The following is a 19538-nucleotide window of genomic DNA, read 5'->3' as shown; positions in this document are numbered from 1 at the left end:
CTCTGTACCTTTTCTAATTCCACTATATCTTTTTTGAGGTGCGGCGACCAGAATCAAGCACAATACTCTAGGTGCGGTCGCACCATGGACCGATACAGTGGCATTATAATATCCTCATTTTTGTTTTCCATCCCTTTCCTAATAATACCTAACATTCTATTTGCTTTCTTAGCCGCAGCAGCACACTGAGCAGAAGATTTCAACGTATCATCAATGATGACTCCCAGGTCCCTTTCTCGTTCCGTGACTCCTAACGCTGAACCTTGCATGACATAGCTATAGTTTGGGTTCCTCTTTCCCACATGTATCACTTTGCACTTGCTCACATTAAACGTCATCTGCCATTTAGACGCCCAGTCTCCTAGTCTCGCAAGATCTTTCTGCAACTTTTCACAATCTTCCCGCGATTTTGACAACCTTGAACAACTTTGTGTCATCAGCAAATCTGATAACCTTGCTAGTTACCCCCACCTCCAGGTCATTTATGAAAATGTTAAAAAGCAATGGTCCCAGCACAGATCCCTGAGGGACCCCATTAACTACCCTTCTCCACTGCGAATAGTAACCATTTAACCCTTCTCCTCTATCTAATGTAATTGTATTTGATTCACCTGTGCATTGTAAGCCACCTTGAGTCTGCTTCAAGTGGAAAAAGTGGGGTATAAATGTTCAAAAAATAAAAAACACTCTCTGTTTCCTATCTTTCAACCAGTTTTTAATCCATAACAATACACTACCTCCAATCCCATGACTCTCTAATTTCCTCTGGAGCCTTTCATGAGGGACTTTGTCAAATGCTTTCTGAAAATCCAGATACACAATATCCACCGGCTCACCTTTGTCGACATGTTTCTTTACCCCTTCAAAGAAATGCAGTAGGTTGGTGAGGCAAGACTTTCCTTCACTAAATCCATGCTGACAATGTCTTATCAGTCCATGCTTTAGAATGTGCTCTGTTATTTTGTTCTTACTGATAGTCTCTACCATTTTGCCCGGCACTGATGTCAGATTCACCGGTCTATAATTCCCCGTATCTGGAACCTTTCTTAAAAATCGGTGTTACATTAGCAACCTTCCAATCTTCCGGTACCACGCTCGATTTTAAGGATAAATTACATATAAACAACAGTAGCTCCGCAAGCTCATTTATTAGTTCCATCAGTACCCTGGGATGAATGCCATCCAGCCCAGATTTGCTACTCTTTACTTTGCAGAACTGCCCCATTACATCCTCCAGGTTTACAGAGATTTCATTAAGTTTCTCTGACTCATCAGCCTCGAATACCCTGTCCGGCACCGGTATCCCAACCAAATCTTCCTTGGTGCAGATCAAGGCAAAGAACTCATTTAATCTTTCCGCTATTTCTTTATCTTCCCTGAGTGCCCTTTTTACTCCCCGGTCATCCAGTGGCCCAACCGATTCTTTTGCCAGTTTCCTGCTTTTAATATACCTGAAAAACCTTTTACTATATGTTTTTGCCTCTACCGCTATCTTCCTTTCAAAGTCCTTCTTAGCCTTTCTTATCAGCGCTTTGCATCTGATTTGACATTCATTATGCCACTTTTTATTATCTTCAGTTGATTCTTTCTTCCATTTTCTGAAGGATTCTCTTTTTGTTCCAATAGCCTCCTTCACCTCTCTTTTTAACCACGCTGGTTGTCGTTTGGTCTTCTGCCCTCCTTTACTGATACATGGAATATATTTGGCCTGGGCCTCCAGGACGGTGTTTTTGAACAGCATCCACGCCTGTTGTAGGTTTTTTACCCTATCCTTCGCTCCTCTAAGTTCTTTTTTTACCATTCTTCTCATTTTATCATAGTTCCCTTTTTTTAAGTTAAACACCAACATATTTGACTTCCGTTGTCTACTTTTTTGAAAGCAGATTTCAAAGCTGATCATATTATGATCATTGTTATCAAGCGGCCCCCGCACCGTTACCTCCCGTACCAGATCATGTGCTCCACAAATGACTAGATCTAGAATTTTTCCTTCTCTCGTCGGCTCTAGATGAAATAGCATACTAGCATACTAGATAAAATAGCACCCTTACGAACAAGAACTTCACGTAAGAATAACTCAATACTATGGTTCAATGATGAACTGAAAAAGCTAAAAACACAATCCAGGAAACTCGAACGAGCATGGAGAAAAACAAAAGATGAACACACACTCAACATATGGAAACACTCACAAAGAAAATACAAATACACAATAAGACAGACCAAAAGATCATACTATAAAGCTAAAATAGGGACAGATTACAAAGACACGAAGAAATTATACCAACTCGTGAACAAACTCCTAGACACCAACTTGGTCATACAACGAATACAGACATCCCATCAGCAGACAAACTTGCTAAGTATTTCAATGAAAAAATTGCAAACCTACGCAACACGCTACCTCAGGACATCGAAATCTTCCTTAATGAGTTGGACCCAACCACTGGAGAATACCCGGCTGACCGAACCTGGTTAAAATTCGCTCTCCTTACCATCAATGCAGTTGCACATGCGATCAGCAGGTTCTCCAACACTCATTGTAAACTAGATACCTGTCCCAACTACCTAATGAAATCTGCCCCTGACAGCTTCATAGCAGACCTCACACCCCACCTAAACTACATGCTTCAGCAAGGTCTCTTCCCTAAGGAAAATGGCAATATCCTACTCACTCCAATACCAAAAGACACCAAGAAAAAAACAAATGAAATCACTAACTACTGTCCAGTAGCATCCACTCCGTTGTCAGTCAAACTGATGGAAAGCATGGTAGCCAAACAACTTACAGATTATATAAACAAATTCTCAATATTACACGAATCACAGTCAGGTTTTCACCCCCTCCACAGCACAGAATCAGTACTACTCACTCTCCTAGCCAAATTCAAGCAGGAAATAGCAATAGGCAAATACATCCTCCTCCTCCAATTTGACATGTCTAGTGCACTCGACATGGTAAACCATAATATATTAATAAGATTACTAGATAAGTTTGGGATTGGTGGATCAAGGGTTTCCTAGCCACAAGAACATATCAAGTAAAATCAAACTCAAACATAGCATCACTGTGGAAAGCAGACTGTGGAGTACCACAAGGATCACCACTATCACCGATCCTCTTCAACCTAATGATGACCCCACTAGCCAAGTCCTTATCTAACCAAGGCCTTAACCCTTTCATCTATGCAGAAGATGTCATAACATACATTCCTTACAAATCTAAACTGTCAGAAATCACCAATGAAATCAAGATCAGCTTGAACATCATGGACTCATGGGCAAATGCATTTCAACTAAAACTAAACAAAGAAAAAACACACTGTCTCTCATCCCTACACAGCACGGATAACCCCACAATTATCAACACCCCAGATTACACCCTCCCTATCTCAGACAGCCTGAAAACCCTCGGCATTACAATGGACTGCAACTTAACACTAGAGAGCCAAGTGACATCCACAACAAAGAAAATGTTCCACTCAATGTGAAAACTCAAACGCATGAAACAATTCTTCCCGAGGGGAACATTTCGCAACCTGATACAATCAATGGTACTAAGCCATGTAGACTACTGCAATAGAATTTATGCGGGATGCAAAGAACAAACCTTAAAGAAACTTCAGATCGCTCAAAACATGGCAGCTAGGCTTATCTTCGGAAAAATGCTATTCGAAAGTGCAAAACCCCTTCGCGAAAAACTACACTGGCTCCCAATCAAAGAACGCATTGCTTTCAAAATCTGCACTCTGGTTCACAAAATTATCTACGGTGAAGCTCCGGGATACATGACAGACTTGATCAACCTACCAACTAGAAACACATCCGAATCAACACGAACGTACCTAAATCTGCACTACCCAAGCGCAAAGGACTCAAATACAAATCAACTTACACATCCAGTTTTTCCTACACAAGCACACAACTGTGGAACGCATTACCAAAAGCCTTGAAAACTACGAACGACCACCTAAACTTCCGGAAAACACTAAAAACTAACCTGTTTAAAAAGGCATACCCTACCGATCCAACATAAATGCCTGACCTCTGCAACACAACAAAACTAAAGAACGTAATGGACATAACACAACTCTTCCGTTGTATGATTCCCTAGTATGGCTATGCCACATGAACTTTATCTTACCACAACATCACTTTGTATTTGTTTACACCGGAGTCTGTCACGCTTCTCCGGTACTATGAAAGCCACATTGAGCCTACAAATACATGGGAAAATGTGGGATATAAATGTAACAAATAAATAAATAAAATAAAATAAACAAATAACAAATAAAATGTATCTATTCACACTGGGACATAATTTTAAAGAAACACTATGCTGTTACCTCCAATGCTGATTGTGTAAGCAATTTTGAATATCAAATCAGTGATTATCTGAGAAAAAAAGGTATCAATATGCGAATGTCTCAAGTGTGAGAGAGGAGGGATGCTATACAGAAGCAGTGTTACAGGAAAATTTCCAAAAATATGGTAAGAAATCAACTTTTTGTAACAGAGTAATATGTCAGAAGGAAAGGTCTGTACTCTCCCCTCTCTTTTGACTCCACAGTTCTTTGACACTTAAATTAAAAACAAATAAACGATGGTATATTTGTATTATTCTGTGGAAGACATTTTCACTCCATTAAACAAATGGAGACATTTCATCTAAGTTATTTATTTGGATTTTGCTTACACCTTTTCAGTAGTAGCTCAAGGTGAGTTACATGCAGGTACACTAGGTATTTTCCTGTTGGGCTCACAATCTAAGTTGGTACCCTGAGGAAATGGAGATTTAGGTGACTATCCAAGATCACAGGGAGCAGCAGTAGGATTTGAACCAGCCACCTCTGAATGTCAATCCCAGAGCTCTAACCACTAGGCCAATTATATACTCCTATTGCAATATTTGCAACTGAAGGGCCTATTCAATAAGAATGCAGGAGGTTCAAATAACATGTAACATTTAACACATTTGAAAAGCTATTTAATACCCTGGTCCTTCATAAACAAGTGTCTTATATCAAAGTTATATCAAACAACATAAAACGAAAGGGATCCTATCATCAAAAGCCAGCAGGTGTGGTTAAATGATACTGGTCTAGAAATACTGAGGATGATTGGGATTAAATAATACAACAGATTTGCCTTGACGATTCTATATATGTAAAGATGAAAGAACGTGGATGTGTTTAGTTCTAGATTGACTACAAAGGATAGGATTAAGATTGGAGACAACAGGTTGATAAAACCAGTGATGCTTAGAAAAACCGAAGGAGTGAGGAAAAGAGGAAGACTACAAAGAAGATGGCTGGATGATTCCCCAGAGTGGACTGGACATCCAAAATTCAGTGCATATGGCTCAGGACTGGAAAGTACCTTGGGCAAGAAGGATGGTTCCACCACTGGCTCTGATGCTCCATAAGAACTATTTATTTTTATTTATTGCATTTGTACCCCACATTTTCCCACCTAGTTACAGGCTCAATGTGGCTTACATAGTACTGTCAGAGGTGTTTGCCTAGTCAGTTGATAACAGATACAAGGTTATATAGTGATCGTATGAGGTATAAGTGGAGGGTCGGAAGGGATGAAGATTGCGTGTTGTCCAGTACAATTATAGTCTTGTTATGTTGCTGGTTGAAGAGGTTTACGTGGGGTCGTTAGGGTAAGCCATTTTGAAGAGGTTGGTTTTTAGTGATTTCCTGAAGTTCATGTGGTCGTGGATTGTTTTCACAGCTTTTGGGAGGCCATTCCATAGTTTTGCGCTTATGTAGAAGAAGCCGGATGCGTAAGTTGTTTTGTATTTCAGTCCTTTGCAATTTGGATAGTGTAGGTTTAGGTAGGATCTTGACGATCTGACTTTGTTTCTTATTGGCAGATCTATAAGGTCTGTCATGTATCCTGGGACTACACCATCTATGATTTTGTGGACTAAGGTGCAGATTTTGAAGGTGATCCGTTCTTTGATTGGGAGCCAATGCAACTTTTCTCGAAGGGGTTTGGCACTTCGTAGCATGTTTTGCTGAATATCAGCCTGGCTGCTGTATTTTGGGCGGTCTGGAGTTTTTTATGAGTTGTTCTTTGCAACCTGCGTAGATTCCCCGTTGCAATAATCTGCATGGCTTAGAACCATTGATTGTATTAGATATCGAAAGCTTGCTCTTGGGAAGAAAGGTTTTAATCGTTTGAGCTTCCACATTGAATAGAACATTTTCTTTGTTACAGAGTTTACTTGGCTCTCAAGAGTAAGGTTGCAGTCAAGTGTGACACCGAGTATTTTCAAACTGTCTGAAGTAGGGAGGATATGTCTATGAGATGCAATGATGCTGAGGAGGTGTAAGGGGGCATCCTTTCTAACATGTGAGGTGCAATTACCCACTGTAAGATATTAATATGTTAGATACGTAATTGTATGGGGTCTCTTCATATGGCTTATTCATGGAATTTTTACTAAAGGAAAGGATGCACTCCATGATAGTACACCTGCTGGTGACCGCTAGATGAAACACAGCTTTGTACTGGAAATTGCCTCTGAATAGATGACTACAGTTATTATTACTATTATTATTTATTGGGATTTATTAACCACCTTTATGAAGAGATTCACCCAAAGTGGTGTACAGCAGATATAGTTTAACATAAAACTTACAATTTTATTAACATCATAACAACAGTAAAATGACTGAATACAATCAATGAGTAATAGGACTAACATGAAACAGTATCAGAAACATACACATTTAACAGCATTATACAACAATCATAACAGGAATATGATAAATTATCCTGGAAAATGTCCTCAATGGAACTTATCACTTGTTGTGTTAAAAAGACATAACAAGACGCAATGACAATAAGGTGATTAAATCTTAACTATGTTGGGAAAGATGTTTTAGTTCAATCTTTAATGATTTATTATCTGGATTTACTTCATGCTTTTTCAAAAAAATGGTACAATCCAACATGCATTACAAAGAAAAGGAAGCAAAGTGAGCTGAAACTGTAACTGTTTTTATTTAGGAGATGTACAATGCAACAAAGAAATAGCTACCAGCCTGATGGGGACAAAATGGGTGACCCAAGAAGTATCATAGTGAGAAGGTGTTGTACAATGCAGGGCAATGGGTGGGGGGTGGGAGCAGTATGGTAGTTACAGCTAGTGTACACCAGTCCTAGGTATGTAAGCCGCATTGAGCCTGCTTTTAGTGGGAAAGTGCGGGATACAAATATAATAAATAAATAAAACCTAACTCTGTTACTCAGCTATTGATTTTCTGCGTGACCTCAAAAAATTCAGGTGTGGCTTTGTCGCATTTGCCAAGTGGGAATCGCTATCGCAGCTTTGTAATAGGATCCCTCACTTTGCTAAATTTCATTATTGTCAGTTTTGTTGTGGCTTTTATCATAAAGCTTTCACGTGAGACATTAAAATCCAAACTGTCTGAAGTAGGGAGGGTATGTCTATGAGATGCACTGATGCTGAGGAGGTGTAAGGGGGCATCCCTTCTAACATGTGAGGTGCAATTACCCACTGTAAGATATTAATATGTTAGATACGTAATTGTATGGGGTCTCTTCATATGGCTTATTCATGGAATTTTTACTAAAGGAAAGGATGCACTCCATGATAGTACACCTGCTGGTGACCGCTAGATGAAACACGGCTTTGTACTGGAAATTGCCTCTGAATAGATGACTACAGTTATTATTACTATTATTATTATTTATTGGGATTTATTAACCATTTATCTTCTTTGCACCAGGGTCAACAGTGCTAGTGGAAGCCATGACAGATCCCTAGCCTAAGTATGGTGATAAATCCAAAGTACAATCATGGGGACTGGTATGCTATTCCTCTTCTACAACTACTACTACTACTATTTAGCATTTCTATAGCGCTACAAGGTGTACACAGCGCTGCACAAACATAGAAGAAAGACAGTCCCTGCTCAAAGAGCTTACAATCTAATAGACAAAAAATAAATAATGTAAGCAAATCAAATCAATTAATGTGAACGGGAAGGAAGAGAGGAGGGTAGGTGGAGGCGAGTGGTTACAAATGGTTACGAGTCAAAAGCAATGTTAAAGAGGTGGGCTTTCAGTCTAGATTTAAAGGTGGCCAATGATGGGGCAAGACGTAGGGGCTCAGGAAGTTTATTCCAGGCGTAGGGTGCAGTGAGACAGAAGGCGCGAAGTCTGGAGTTGGCAGTAGTGGAGAACATGAAGAACATGCCGGACCACAAAATAAACCTGCTTATGAGGAACAGACAATCAACAGAGGATTTGAACCTTAGCTTCCCTTATTCTGAACCTACTGCTCTAACCACTAGGCTACTTCACTTTGAGGCATATTTTCAAAGCACTTAGGCTTACAACGTTTCATAGTTACCTATGGAACTTTGTAAATCTAAGTGCTTTGGAAATGAACCTCTTCGTAATGCAGAGTCCATGCTACAAGAGGTCTTGACTTTGCCCACTCCCCACTGCATGCAAGAGGCCTGGAAGTCATATTTGCAAACAGTAAACCTTTGCTTGGTTCTGTCATTCTTGCAATATGTCCTTCCCCATCCACCACACTCAGAAATTTCAGATGAACATCTACAACAAAGGTATCAAAATTCAAGACAAATGAAAACAAAACTTATCAACTTTGCATAAAATTTAGTAAAATATCCACCTTATAATTGAAAGAGAAAAACGCCTAGATTTCGACCCAAATCGGGAGATAGACGTTTATCTCACAAAAACGAATAAATCGGTATAATGGAAAGCCGATTTTGGACGTTTTCAACTGCACTCCATCGCGAAAGCGTACAAAGTTGACGGGGGCGTGTCGGAGGCGTGGTGGGTTATCGGCCGAGGAGAGATGGGCGCCTTTTGCCGATAATGGAAAAAAGTATGCGTTTGTAGCTAGAATTTAGGGCACTTTTCCTGGACCCTGTTTTTTCACGAATAAGGCCCCAAAAAGTGCCCTAAATAACCAGATTACCACCAGAGGGAATTGGGGATGACCTCACCTGACTCCCCCAGTGGTCACTAACCCCCTCCCACCACAAAAAATGATGTTTCACAACTTTTTATTTTCACCCTCAAATGTCATACCCACCTGCCTGGCAGCAGTATGCAGGTCCCTGGAGCAGTTGTTAGGGGGTGCAGTGGACTTCAGGCAGGTGGACCCAGACCCATCCCCCCCCCACCTGTTACAATTGTGCTGCTTAATGCTTAGTCGTTCAACCCCCCCAAACCCACTGTACCCACATGTAGGTGCCCCCCTTCACCCCTTAGGGCTATAGTAATGGTGTAGACTTGTGGGCAGTGGGTTTTGAGGGGGATTTGGGGGGCTCAACACACAAGGGAAGGGTGCTATGCACCTGGGAGCTCTTTTACCTTTTTTTTTGTTTTTGTAAAAGTGCCCCCTAGGGTGCCCGGTTGGTGTCCTGGCATGTGAGGGGGACCAGTGCACTACGACTCCTGGCCCCTCCCATGAACAAATGCCTTGGATTTATTCGTTTTTGAGCTGGGCGCTTTCATTTTCCATTATCACTGAAAAACAAAAACGCCCAGCTCACAAATTGTCGAATAAAACATGGACGTCTATTTTTTTCAAAAATACGGTTCGGTCCGCCCCTTCACGGACCCGTTCTCGGAGATAAACGCCCATGGAGATAGACGTTTTCGTTCAATTATGCCCCTCCACGTCTTCATTCACAAGTATATATATATTTTTGTTTGTTTCCTTTTTTTAACATATATTTAATGGAAATACTTTTCACAAAGCAGGCAAAAATCACAGGCTTAAGGGAAGAGAAGGCTTAAGTATTTACAGTGCACTCCATTTAAGTGCATGTCGGATAAGTGCATGCTCTGTTTAACTGCATGCTGTACTTAGGTCCCATTTTTGGCACCATCAATTTCTATGGGGACAAACTTCGGTTTAGCGCACCACTGATAAGTGCAAGATTCACTTATATGCATGGCTTAAGACAGCTCCTCTGCAGGAAAGAATCCGCATAAGCGCGCGCACGGAATGTGGAAGCCGATTGGTGCGTGACAACCAATGAGATTTCAAATTTACTGCCCCTTTAACTGCCACAGGCAGAATAAGCGAAATAATGTTGTTAGAGGGTACACCGGAGTCGTTGTCGCAGTGGAACTGTAAGGCTTTAACACTGGGTCAACGAGTAGAAGTTCTTAAAAAATTAGAAAACAAACAAAGTCAAGCATCTATTGCTAAAGAATATGGTGTCAATCCCAGTCAAATTTCACGTGTCTTGAAGCAGAAAGATCAGCTTCTGGAAGACTGGCAAAACAATATAAATCCACACAGGAAACGTAAAAGGGCAAGAAAAGCTGAGGAGGTAGAAGATGCTCTTCTTCGGTGGTTTTCACGAGTCAGGAGCAGACAGTTTCCTGTCAGTGGTCCACTGCTTATGGAGAAAGCTAACCAGCTAGCTGAAAGTCTTGGACTTACTGAATTCAAAGCCACTGTTGGATGGTTGGAAAGATGAAAGGAGAGGAACAGATGCAGCTGTTGCAAACGCGTCAGATGAACAGGTTATTGACATCCCAGGTTACTGAAGAGGAGTTTCATCGCTACGTAGCTGTTGATTACGATCTACAAACAGCTGACGACAGCACTGATGTCGAGATAAGTGCCTACATGCAGGCAACAATGGCTGATAATGAAACAGATGATGAAATGAGCAGCGAGGCACATGCTGACGAAATTAAACAACCTCCTCCTGTCACTTTTGCAAGAGCGCTGGAGAGTCTCAACACCATGCGGGCCTATCTGGAGGCCACTGGATGTTAGTACTATGACAGTTTTTACTGTCTGGCAGATGTAGTCTATGAAACTCACAGACCCAATAGTGTACAGAGGACTATAACTGATTACTTCAAGTAAGCCTAAAGTCAGTTAACAGAGACTGTATACTGTACGTATAATAATAAACAGTACTGTACATATGTTTATCAGATGTCAAGCTTCTTTTGGTCACAACGGTTAAGTGCACGCTCCGGTTAACTGCATGCATTTCTTTGGTCTCAGGCCCTTGCAGTTAAGCGGATTGCACTGTATTTATTACTTAGGTTTATCTCCATCTATTTAATAGCAGGAGAAATAGAAACTGAAGACAGCAAACTTTGATGGACTCAAAGTCTTCCTTAGCCTATTGCACAATGTAACTATTTAGTCTGTGCCGCATGGCTGATCCAAATGCTGCCACTGATGCTCAACCATGAGCTTGTGTTGCATTTGCTTTTCTTTCTCCTGTCAGATCTACCAGAACAACAAGCTCTCTGTGCCTCTTTCTTGGCAGAAACCCGAGCTAAATCAGTACAGAAGGGGATAAATCAGCCAGCAAAGCCTGCTAGGGGACCCTCTGCAAATGGCACGGACTAACTCTTAGCACCATGAACAGGTGCAGGGCAGCCGGATAGAGGCATTCTGCAGACACAACATTGAATATCAACTCACTAAGACAGCTTGTTTTACTGACTCATTCTCTGTTTCATCCTGGAAAAGTGAGAGTGTGTGAGGGCATTCCAAAAATATCCGCCAATCCTGCCCTTTTTGAGGTCAGGCACCCATGATTCTCCTGACTTGCTCTTCTGCTATTTCTTCCTTTCTCTCACAACTCTGCCAGTATACCATGTAAAGAACATGAGGTGCTTCTTTGCTGTTTTTCAATTCCTTCTTTACTATGACTTTCCACTCCATTATCTTTCAGTCTCTCCAAACTGCTCCCCTTTTTTTCCATCCCCTCTGTTTTAAGGATAGAAATGGAAGAGTCCTCTACACCTCAGCTTGCTGTGTGGAGCCCCCTCTCTAAAGCGCACCAAAGAGCTTAAATATAAGATGGGTACTGATTACACCAGGTTTTTGTAATCACATTCAAAAGTTTTATTTTAGTTTGTCCTTTCTCACAGGCCTGTTCATGACAGTGCTGGGTTTTATTCTTAGTATATAGATTGGTGTGGTTTTTTGGCTTATTATTTTTGCTGTATTTTGTTGATTTGCTATTTATGAATTTCTGTATTTGTTAATTGAATAATATTGTATTTGCTATGACAATTACATTCTACTATGATGTTTTTTATTTGATACATACCTCATCTTGAATGTTTGGTTAGGCAGCTGACAAATATAAATAAATATTTTTTTTTCCTTTATGCACAGTTTCTAAATTATACCACTGCTATTAGAAAACATTTTATGATATTTAAGCACACAGATCAGTCATTTGGCTAGATGCTCTAAGGCCTTTCTTTCTGGCTCTTTCTGTAACTACCATCCCAGTGCAGTCATTGGTAGAAAGTGAGGGGCATAATCGAACGGGGCGCCCAAGTTTTCATAAGGGCGTCCTCGCAGGATGGCCCCGCGAAGGGGCGGAGAAACCTGTATTATGGAAACAAGATGGGCGTTCATCTTTCCTTTCAATAATTCAGTCGGGGACACCCAAATCTCAACATTTAGATCGACCTTAGAGATGGTCAACCTAAATGTTGAGATGGTCGACCTTAGAGATGGTCGTCCCCAGTTTTCGGCCATAATGGAAACTGAGGACGCCCATCTCAAAAACAACCAAATCCAAGCCCTTTGGTCGTGGAAGGAGTCAGAATTCGTAGTGCACTGGTCCCCCTGACATGCCAGGACACCAAACGGGCACCCTAGAGGGCACTGCACTGGATTTCACAAATTGCTCCCAGGTGCATAGCTCCCTTACCTTTCGAAAATAAGCCTGCTAATTTTATTACTGTTATAAAATATAACTGATTACAACACTTCATAAAAAGATATAAAATTTCCAAGCTATAAATCTCTCCATCCTTACCATACATCTTCCCTTCATCGGAGAGGATGATTTTTCGTCGCCCGCATGGGGGGTAGATGGCCAGTGCTTCCTGAAAGCTCTGCTCGATGTCAGGGCTCCACACCCCCTCTGCATCACTGTCAATTGGTTTGTCCAAGGCCTCACTGCCTGTGTCGTTGCTCCCCTCTGGGGAGGTGGGAGAGCTCCACTCGTTTGAGGTAATGATGCCGGCTCAAAACTCCAAGACTTCGCTTGGAGAAGCTGTCACAAAACCTGGGGAGGAGAAAGATTAATCAGGCACAGTTAGAATACGAAAATAAATAAAGCCACACTGACTCAGCCCAAGAGCCACACAGCCCAGCATCCTGACTCCAAAATCTATACTTGGCTAATAATTTTTTTAAGGACTTGAGTCCTACTATGTTAGGGTGCACAGCAAAAATGGAAAGGGGGAGATAATATGTGAAGTCAATGGTGGTGGTGGGGCTGCTGATTCTTCAGACAAGGCAGTAACGGAGAAAGTACGTATGTTTTTCAACATGGAGAGAACGATTCAGAACTGAAAAGCCCAAATTGTGCAGAGCATTAACAAAATTCCATCTGCACAAGCTTAAATTTATGTTAAAGTCATGCAATCCTAGTTCAATGAAAACTATTGTAACCTTCTATACAAAATCACCTTTAAACATTTAGGGGGTCTTTTACGAAGGTGTGCTAGCATTTATAGCGCGAACTAAAAATTGACTGACACTAAACACTAAGCCGCCCCTTTATTTTCCCATGGGCATCATTTTTAGTGTCTGCTGATTTTTAGTGTGAGCTAAAAACACTAGCACACCTTAGTAAAAGACCCCCTTAGGGGGCAATTCTATAACTGGCCATCTCCATTTAGACACCAAGAAAATAATCCTTATCATGCTTTCTGGAGCTGTGCTGTCCTACATCAGTTTTGGACTGAGCAGAAGAATTGGGCAGAGAATACATCCAGTGCCAGAGGCATTTCTACTGATATCTCTGCTAGATTGGGTGTGGTGGGAAAACAGGAAAAGATGCTAATCGGTAAATTAGTACTGGTGGGAAAGAAATGTATTCTCTGCTCCTAGACCACCTTTGATCCTCCCTCATATTGGAACTGGAGAGCTTGGGCTCATGCTCTACCCAGTGGGAGGCAACTGGGGCTGGTACCTGTACAATGCACAAAAACGTCTGTCTCTCTACCTGGGGTTCATATTTGCAATCCTTATCTCCAACGGCCTTATATTGAATAAGTTATTTAAAAAAAAGAATTGGTATATGGAAAGGAAGCAAAGAATGCCAGATTCCCTGGAGGGGAAGGAGAGGGGGTGTTACATAGAGGGTATGTAGAAGTTCATAAATGAGCGTACAGAGTTTGAATGCACGATTACTGCATTTGAGTCTTTATATATCACTGTTAAGTTTACTTAGCATGGTACAGGAAGGTTTAGAGATCTATGTTTAAGCTGTGATGTTTTTGGATCACTTACACTTATGACTAGATTCAGTAAATCACGCGGAAAAATATGCGTTGAGCGCTATTCTATAAAAGGGTATCTGCACTTTATAGAATAGCGCCTAATCTGAAATCAGGTGTAAATAACAGCTTCTAAATTAGGCATGGATCGCGCATACTCTATAAAAATGTGCATAACTCATAGGAATGACCTTACACATGCCCTCTTGAAATTACGCGCTATAGGAGTTATGAACACATCGTTATAGAATGTGCATGTAACTCCCAATTAAGGCCAAATAACACCAATAATTGGTTGTTAGGGAACTATTGGCACTGATTGGAACATTAATCATTTAAGCTGCTTGTGCAAATTGGCTAACCACGCTGATTAACACGTGCAACTTAAGTCGCCATATACAGAATGCAAGGGTTAGCATGCAACATTTTGCATACAAGTTATAGAATAATGTGAGTTACACGCGTAACTTAACTGACTAATTAGTACTAACAGCCAATAATCTTTGATAACTAAAGTTGTTTGGGGGGGATTGGAGGGCCACCGGACCTCCAGTCCCCATGTCACTGGCTTGGGGTGGGGGTTCCATATTTTCATGCATGCAACAGGATGCACAGAGTAGAAACAGAGAAAGAAGTTGACTACAGGAAATAAATAAAGGGAAGGGGGATGTAAACAGAAGAGCTAGCAGAAAATACAAAGAGAGAGAAAAAGAGATGGAAAATCAATGCTGAAAGCCAACGTGAATCAGTTTAAGACATATGAGCAGACAGAGAATGATCAGGCAAAGGGGGAAAAGCTACAGATAGCTGATTCCCAAAATACCCAAATTTCCTCATATTGTCAGAGAAAGTAGGCAGCCTGAATATCAAGAAAGACATTAATAGCATACAAAACAGGCAAACAAATTTATCAAGGCAATTGTAAGTGTATTTTTCACCATCTCAAAGGATAATGTTTATAATACAAGAGTTTCTCTCTTCAGAGAAGCTGACATTTTTGTTTTGCTTTAATATACAAAAATGGTTCTTTGAATAAAAGGGAAAGATTACTGCTAGCGAAAGAGCAAAAAGATGCATTATGCAACATTGGGTGGGAGAAGACCCGCCTTCCCTCTAGCACTGGAGAAACAAGTTATATATACACTTATTACCTTGGAAGGTAGGGATGCTCACGGTTCACCTCTATTTTAAAAGGAGGAAACTGTTTTTGTCTGTCTGGGAAACATACATTTAATCACTGCCTACAAGAGTAAGAAGTAAAATTCTGAATAAGTTGGCTGTGTAGACCCGATACACATAGATTTTGCTCTGTTGGTACCATGTTTGACACTGTCCTAGGGGGGGGGAGTACGAATAAGGGAGGGGTATTAGGGGGTGGGAGGAGTATATATGCTGCATATAATGCCATAATTTCAGAGCGAATAGTGCTGATGAAATATTTATTGGCATACTTACTTTATTGTACCGCTATTTACTTGTTCAATAAACAGAAATTAAATAACACAAGAAACTGCACTTGCCAGGTCTCAACAAGCCCCTAGAACTATAATGTAACTCTTGCAAATTGCAAACACAGATACGCACACATGTATACATTCATGTGTGACTCAACAGAGCCAATTACGACAAATAGGCAGAGAAAAATAAATCTTCCCCAGATAATTAATGTTCTTGGTTACTTTAAATCAATACTTTGCTTTCCTCAACCTAATATTAAGTAATAATTTACCTGGCTTGGAAGAAACCCATATTTCAGGACAAAGCTGTTTCCCTATCTTTTTTTCCAAACATGTAAAGGGCAATTCTACTGTATAACTAAGTGCCTATTATGGGCCCCTGGTGCTCATAAATACAGAGAAAATGAGTATTTACATGCGTAAGTGCCCTAAGCGCTATTCTATAAGGGCATGTGTAGGTGGCATACTGCATAACCGCAAGGGGGCATATATGTGGGAAAAGCATGGGCACCGCTCCCAATTACATGAGTAACTTTTAGAATACTGTATGTGATGTGCATTCTAACTGCATTTAGGTAACTGAACTCATGCCACCTCTATTGCTGCATAAGAGTGCATAAGAATTGGGTACACCGATACTGAGTTACGCTTGTATTCTATAACGACCAATGGACACCCAGGGGTTGTTACAGAATATGCTCCTACTCCATGGTATCGGGGTGCCTAATTGGAGGCACTATGTTACAGAACTGCCCCCATACCAGGTACTTGCTTTTAAACAGGGCCGCTGAGAGGGGGGGGGGCAAAATTTCCCAGGCCCGCCTCCATGGGGGGGCTGGCGCCGGGGTCTCTCTCTCTCTCTCTCTCCTGCTCCTGATGGGCCTTGAGTGATCAGGTCTCAACAGGTGCAAGAGAGAGAAAACTCCGGTGCCGCCCCCCCCCCCCCCCCCAGCGCTGCTCTTCACTCGCTTCTACCACTGTGCTGAGCGGCTGCTTTTCCCCCTCAGGCAAATGCTCGGTGTTGAAGCTGAGCATGCGTAACAAGAGAAAAAAGCAGCTGCAGGGGCAAGGCAGGCATGGAGTGAAGAGCAGCACTGGATTCTTCCGCTGGCGGGGCCTCGGGATCCCCACCAGCCCCAAGGTACCTCAGTTGCAGCAGCAGCAATCCTAGGGGGAGGGGGCAGGAGTGGCAATGATCCGGGCAAGCGGTGGCGATCAGTGGCGGTGGCGATTGGAGGGCGGCAGCGGCCCCGCCCCAGGCCTGGCTCAATCTCTCGGCGGCCCTACTTTAGTGGACATACCAAACATCCTCTCTCATTTGTAGTTTTACTTTCTTCCTTTGTGTGATTTGAAACATGAAGAATGATTGTTAGTTATTATTTTTAGATAAGTTTACTCTTTCTATGTAGATCGTGCCGCATCAGCCAATCAGCTCAAGAATTGGGGGGGGGGGACATAATATTCTATATACCTAAATGACTTTATAGCCAGCCCCTATACCTGCAGCAGAACTAAAACTTCCTGATAAGCCCATCAGCATGGAGCTGGACAATGAAAACAAGGATTTCATTGGTATACACTGAAACCTAGCTACATGAAACAGTTGTTATATTACCAGTTAGCTTCTAGAGCTGGTGTGGTAGTTCAGTGGCATGTGCAGTGTACTGCCATGCAAAAACCCTGGGTTTGATTCTCAGGCTAGCCTCATCCTTTACTCAATAGTGACACCTAGTGGTCAAAATTCAAACTTAGGGTCCACAGCAACTAGATTCTGGATGGAGTCATAAAACTTGTACCATCTGGACAAGGACCATGACTGTGATAGCCCAAATGAATTGGAAGGAACTTTAAGAATAGGGGGATGTGCCATATATTTGCAAATAAGGGCTCATGGTGTTGTACCCAATAAAAGTTGATTCTGACTGAAATGTAAGTCCAAGAGGAAAAGTAGCTTTTTTGAGGTCTATAACATTACATTTGACTGCTGTACATCTGATAAACAGGAGGCATATTCATTTAGCCAAGACAAAAGGTGGCAAACTTGAAGTACCTCTTTAGAGTATATTTCTGTTTGTTCTGATCAAGGTTTTATTGCTGGAACCTTATATATACTTTGATGCATTTTTCTCCACTTCAGTTTTAGATGCAGTTGATTAGGGTCAGAACAGATAAACATCATAAAAATCCTGATTCAAAAGCTTTTTACTACAACATAGGTTTCACCTAACTGCTGACAGAAAGATACTGAAATAGGCCTAATACAAGCCTCCCCCATATGTCTAAAGTATACTGTTTACCACCTAGAACTGTGGATAGAGGGGTGGAACAAGGACCTAGAGAAATCTCAACTCCAGATAGTCTGGCTACGTTAACAGTTTCATATATGCCTACACATGCCTGCCATTCATTTAATGACCACAGGATGGTTCTGCCAAATAGAGAATGACACGGGGACAAAGTTTGTCCCCATCCCTGCCCCTGTGGGGTCTGTCTCCATTCCCACCCCATCCCCGCAGGTCCTGTCTCCGTGCCCGCATCATCCCCGCAGGCCTTGTTTCCGTCCCCCTGCCACATCCCTGCAGGTTCTGTCCCCGTCCCATCTCCGCTCCATTCCTATGGGTTCTGTCCTCATCTGCAGAAGCCTCGAACAATTATGATTTTATATTTAAATCTTTTTATTAAAGTATAAAAAGGAATATGCTGTGCAACTATTGTGTATAAATTACAAATAGAAAACAATAATAACAGCGAGCAGCTATAATAACCCTCCTCATCACCACCCTCTACCCTTCCAAGCCCAACAATAGCTGATTTCTACTACCCCAAGGAATTCTAATCCACCCTGTTAAAATGTCCAGGGGTACAAAATACAACCTGTTTTATATACCCTAGAAACACTGTTACGATTTGTTTTTAATCTGTGGATGAGTAAGTCGTCATCAACAATCTCAGAATTCAGTCTAGCTCTCCTGTCTTCCACAGTCCTTCCTACAATAGAAGATGTCTTCTTAGAAGATGTGCTGGTAGCAGGATGTACAGAATCCAGTGGTGTACTGGAGCTGGCTCGCTCCGGCTCGCAAGATCCGGTTGTTAAATTTTGGCCGGACTTGCGAGCTGGTTGTTGGAAAGGGCGAGCCGGCTCTCCCTCCCTCCGCCCTCCGGATCCGGTCCCTCACAGATCTTACGTTGACTATCGAATTCTTCGGGGCAGGCAGTGTTGCCTGCCCGCTGCTATCGCTGACTTTCCTCCGCCACCTGTTTGCGCTTTAAAAATGGCCGCCGAGACTTCCAGAGGCAGCCTCACGAGACTTCTGTAAGTCTCTGCGGCCATTTTAAAGCGCGATCGGGCAGCGGAGGAAAGTCAGCGATGGCAGCGGGCAGGCAACACTGCCTGCCCCAAAGAATTTGATGGCCAAGGTAGGGTCGGTGAGGGACCGGATCGGGAGGGAGGGAGGAAGCAGGAGAATTTGTGAAACAAGTCGGGAGGGGGTGGCAGGGGAGAGAAGGGAGCTGCTGGACATGGGTGGATGGAGGGCAGGGGAGAGAAGGGTCGCTGGCCATGGGTGGATGGAGGGCATGGGAGAGAAGGGTCGCTGGGTATGGGTGCATGCTGGGCAGGGGAGAGGAGGGTCACTGCTGGCGGGTGGATGGAGGGCAGGGGGAGAGGAGGGAGAGAGAATAAATGCTGGACATGGATGGAGGGGAGGGAAGAGTGAGGAAGGAGATAAGATAAGGGAAAAGGAAGAGAGGAGAAAAACTGCACGTGGATGA

General features: G+C 42.2%; 1 protein-coding gene across 4 annotated transcripts in view; it reads right to left on the bottom strand.

Annotated features, from left to right (window-relative positions):
• Window positions 1-19538, bottom strand: part of TEAD4 (TEA domain transcription factor 4) — a 346867-nt gene that overhangs the window by 211695 nt on the left and 115634 nt on the right. For 3 of the 4 annotated variants that reach the window (XM_030214440.1, XM_030214441.1, XM_030214439.1), the window contains one exon: window positions 12840-13091. In XM_030214440.1, the coding sequence (XP_030070300.1) occupies window positions 12840-12846 (7 nt within the window). In that variant the 5' untranslated portion in view covers window positions 12847-13091. Of the gene's footprint in view, window positions 1-12839; window positions 13092-15490; window positions 15512-19538 lie in introns of those variants that run through there. The other variant, XM_030214442.1, reaches the window with a different exon arrangement.

The sequence above is a fragment of the Microcaecilia unicolor genome, chromosome 9, assembly GCF_901765095.1.
Source record: "Microcaecilia unicolor chromosome 9, aMicUni1.1, whole genome shotgun sequence".
Classification (NCBI taxonomy): Eukaryota; Metazoa; Chordata; class Amphibia; order Gymnophiona; family Siphonopidae; genus Microcaecilia; species Microcaecilia unicolor.
This window is presented reverse-complemented; position numbering and strand designations above follow the sequence as displayed.